Source organism: Papaver somniferum, unplaced genomic scaffold (assembly GCF_003573695.1).
Source record: "Papaver somniferum cultivar HN1 unplaced genomic scaffold, ASM357369v1 unplaced-scaffold_5285, whole genome shotgun sequence".
In the NCBI taxonomy this organism is placed as follows: Eukaryota; Viridiplantae; Streptophyta; class Magnoliopsida; order Ranunculales; family Papaveraceae; genus Papaver; species Papaver somniferum.
The window spans coordinates 2,571-5,281 of NW_020647955.1; the positions used below are offsets into that span (position 1 = coordinate 2,571).

General features: G+C 36.6%; 1 protein-coding gene across 1 annotated transcript; it reads left to right on the plus strand.

Annotated features, from left to right (window-relative positions):
- The first annotated feature begins 1,501 nt into the window (after nucleotides 1-1,501).
- LOC113343059 (fe(2+) transport protein 1-like) lies at nucleotides 1,502-2,623 on the plus strand. Its single transcript, XM_026587382.1, has 2 exons — nucleotides 1,502-2,202; nucleotides 2,311-2,623. Exons 1-2 carry the CDS (start codon nucleotides 1,579-1,581, stop codon nucleotides 2,470-2,472), a joined length of 786 nt encoding a protein of 261 aa, XP_026443167.1. The 5' UTR covers nucleotides 1,502-1,578; the 3' UTR covers nucleotides 2,473-2,623.
- The last annotated feature ends 88 nt before the right edge of the window (nucleotides 2,624-2,711 follow it).

Genomic DNA, 2,711 nt, shown 5'->3' on the forward strand with positions numbered 1-2,711 from the left:
CCAAAAATCTTATTAATGGCAACACCATGATTATCCTCGATTAATTTCACCATGTTCTTTCGAGAAAAAAAGGTAATCATGAAAAAGAGAAGATGAAGGAAAAAGGAAGTCACGAAAGAAAAAAATCCAAGGAAGCAGAAGTGAAGAAATAATTTTAGAAAATATGAGTGTGAGGAAAATTTTAACCCAAAAAATGAATGCGCGCGTGAAATTTTCTACCCTTGGGTTTCACGGTGAAAAATATATGGAAAATGGGTTTGACAATAATTTTCACCAAAAACCAACGTCTACCTCCATGATCGAAAACCATATAAAGGACCATTAGATGTATGATTTCGGTTTGGTTTGGTTTCGTTTTGTAGTTGTCATAAATCTGACAATTACATTCCACTATCACTAAATGAGAATTTAGGTAATCATCTTCTTATTATATGAAATGTAGATAGAATTACAAAGATTGATCCAACTATTACAATGATCTATTTGCCCTAGATTTACTTTCTCTCTCTCTATTTCTTGACCAAGACTCACTCCAGAATTCCCCCACAAGTAATGACCTCTCTCCTTTATATAGGATTTTACATAGTGGATGACAGCTAAGAAACCCACTATTTTCGGGATCACTATGCGACACATTCGCTCATATACAATCGCTCATCTTCGCATAGCGTACCTCTTCACACTTTACTCGTGACTTTGCTGACATCATCTGATGCGTCATCTCAACTTTGCTGTGTGCGATGCTCTTCGCTTAGATTGTATTCTTTACTTCGCTTGATTACTAACGTGTGCGATATTTTACTCCTACATTAATCTAAGCGAAGAGCATCGCACACAGCAAAGTTGAGATGACGCACCAGATGATGTCAGCAAAGTCACGAGTAAAGTGTGAGGAACTGCGCGAAGAGGTACGCTATGCGAAGATGAGCGATTGTATATGAGCGAATGTGTCGCATATCGATCCCGAAAATAATGGGTTTCTTAGCTGTCATGCACTATGTAAAATCCTATATAAAGGAGAGAGGTCATTACTTGTGGGGGAGTTCTGGAGTGAGTCTTGATCAAGAAATAAAGAGAAAGAGAAAATAAATCTATGACAAATAGAACATTGTAATAGTTGGATAAATCTTTGTAATTCTATCTACATTTCATATAATAAGAAGATGATTACCTAAATTCCCATTTAGTAATAGTGGATAATTGTCAGATTTATGACAACTACACGTTGGATTCTTGTGTAAATGGTATATCCTTTGTAAGAACGCCGGGCACGTTCTGCTGTCGCGTCATACCCTAGTCGTTGACATTTAAAACCTGATCCAAACTTTGTTCTGAAGTCATTAGAACTCCACATTTCGTTATCAACCACACGTTCATCCAGTATTTCACTTCATTAGTTTGTTTTATTATAGAAGTCAAGGTTGTGGATGACCAGATATGCAGATTCCATTTAGCAGATGTATATATATATATAGTTAGATCAATAATGCACACTATTTTATTAATACGTAGGATCTATATAATTGGGCATACTGCTACTACGTGGATAAGAAAAGAAGAAAGTCTAAAATGTCTTGAATGGCACCTAAATCCATTTTCTTTATCCTCATGATAATCTCCATATCAGCAGAACTTATATCAGCTCAAGATGAATGTCAGACTGAAGAATCGGGTGATTGCGTTAACAAATCTCGTGCACAACCACTTAAGATAATTGCTATAGTTTCCATATTGGTTACTAGCATGATTGGTGTGGGTGCACCACTTTTCGTAAAGTATATTCCTGCATTACATCCAGATCGTGATCTATTTGTTATCGTAAAAGCGTTTGCAGCAGGGATTATTCTTGCAACCGGGTTTATGCATGTATTGCCTGATTCATTTGATATGTTGTCGTCGACTTGTTTGTCAGATAACCCATGGCATAAATTTCCATTTACTGGATTTGTAGCAATGCTTTCTGCTATTGTTACACTAATGGTGGACTCAATGGCTACTAGTTTCTATACTACTGCGAACAATAAGAAGATGATCCAACCTACGCCAGAAGGTGATCATGAACTGGGTAGTACAACCGAAGGAGGTGGTGCTAGTGGTGGTTCTCATATCCATTCTCACGGCCATTATCATGGTGGTGCACTCAGTAACTCCAAAGGGGAACCTATTGGAGCTCAATTACTTCGATATCGAGTTGTTGCAATGGTAACTGATTATTTATCTCTTAACTTCCAAAAATTAAATAGATCTTAATCTTGGAAAGTAACAAAGCTGAGCAAAAAAAAGGAAAGTAACAAAAATTGTGGTATGCAGGTATTGGAGCTGGGTATTGTTGTGCACTCAATTGTAATTGGCCTTGGAGTAGGAGCTTCAAACAATACTTGCACCATAAAGCCTCTTGTTGCTGCACTTTGTTTCCATCAAATGTTTGAAGGGATGGGGCTTGGTGGCTGCATTATGCAGGTAATCCTTTAGTTATAAGAATTTGTTTATGTTGATCGTTTCTCCATATAACATTTTCCCGATAAATGTCATATAACCAAGTGGAAAAAATGACAAATGCATAGAAAAGATAGATATCGAGATGTACAAATATACCAGGAATTCTAGACTCTTTAACCCGAGGAGGTCAGATTTGGAGTATGATCCGTTGACATGCTTAGATTGTTACTATTTTTCGCATTTTGGTGCTATAATTTTTTTTTTTTTTTTTT

Excerpts from the sequence above, each read along its gene's own strand:
- LOC113343059 (XM_026587382.1), top strand. The coding sequence starts at position 1,579 with ATGGCACCTAAATCCATTTTCTTTATCCTCATGATAATCTCCATATCA. Across the intron at positions 2,203-2,310 it reads GATATCGAGTTGTTGCAATG|GTATTGGAGCTGGGTATTGT; the intron begins GTAACTGATTAT and ends TGTGGTATGCAG.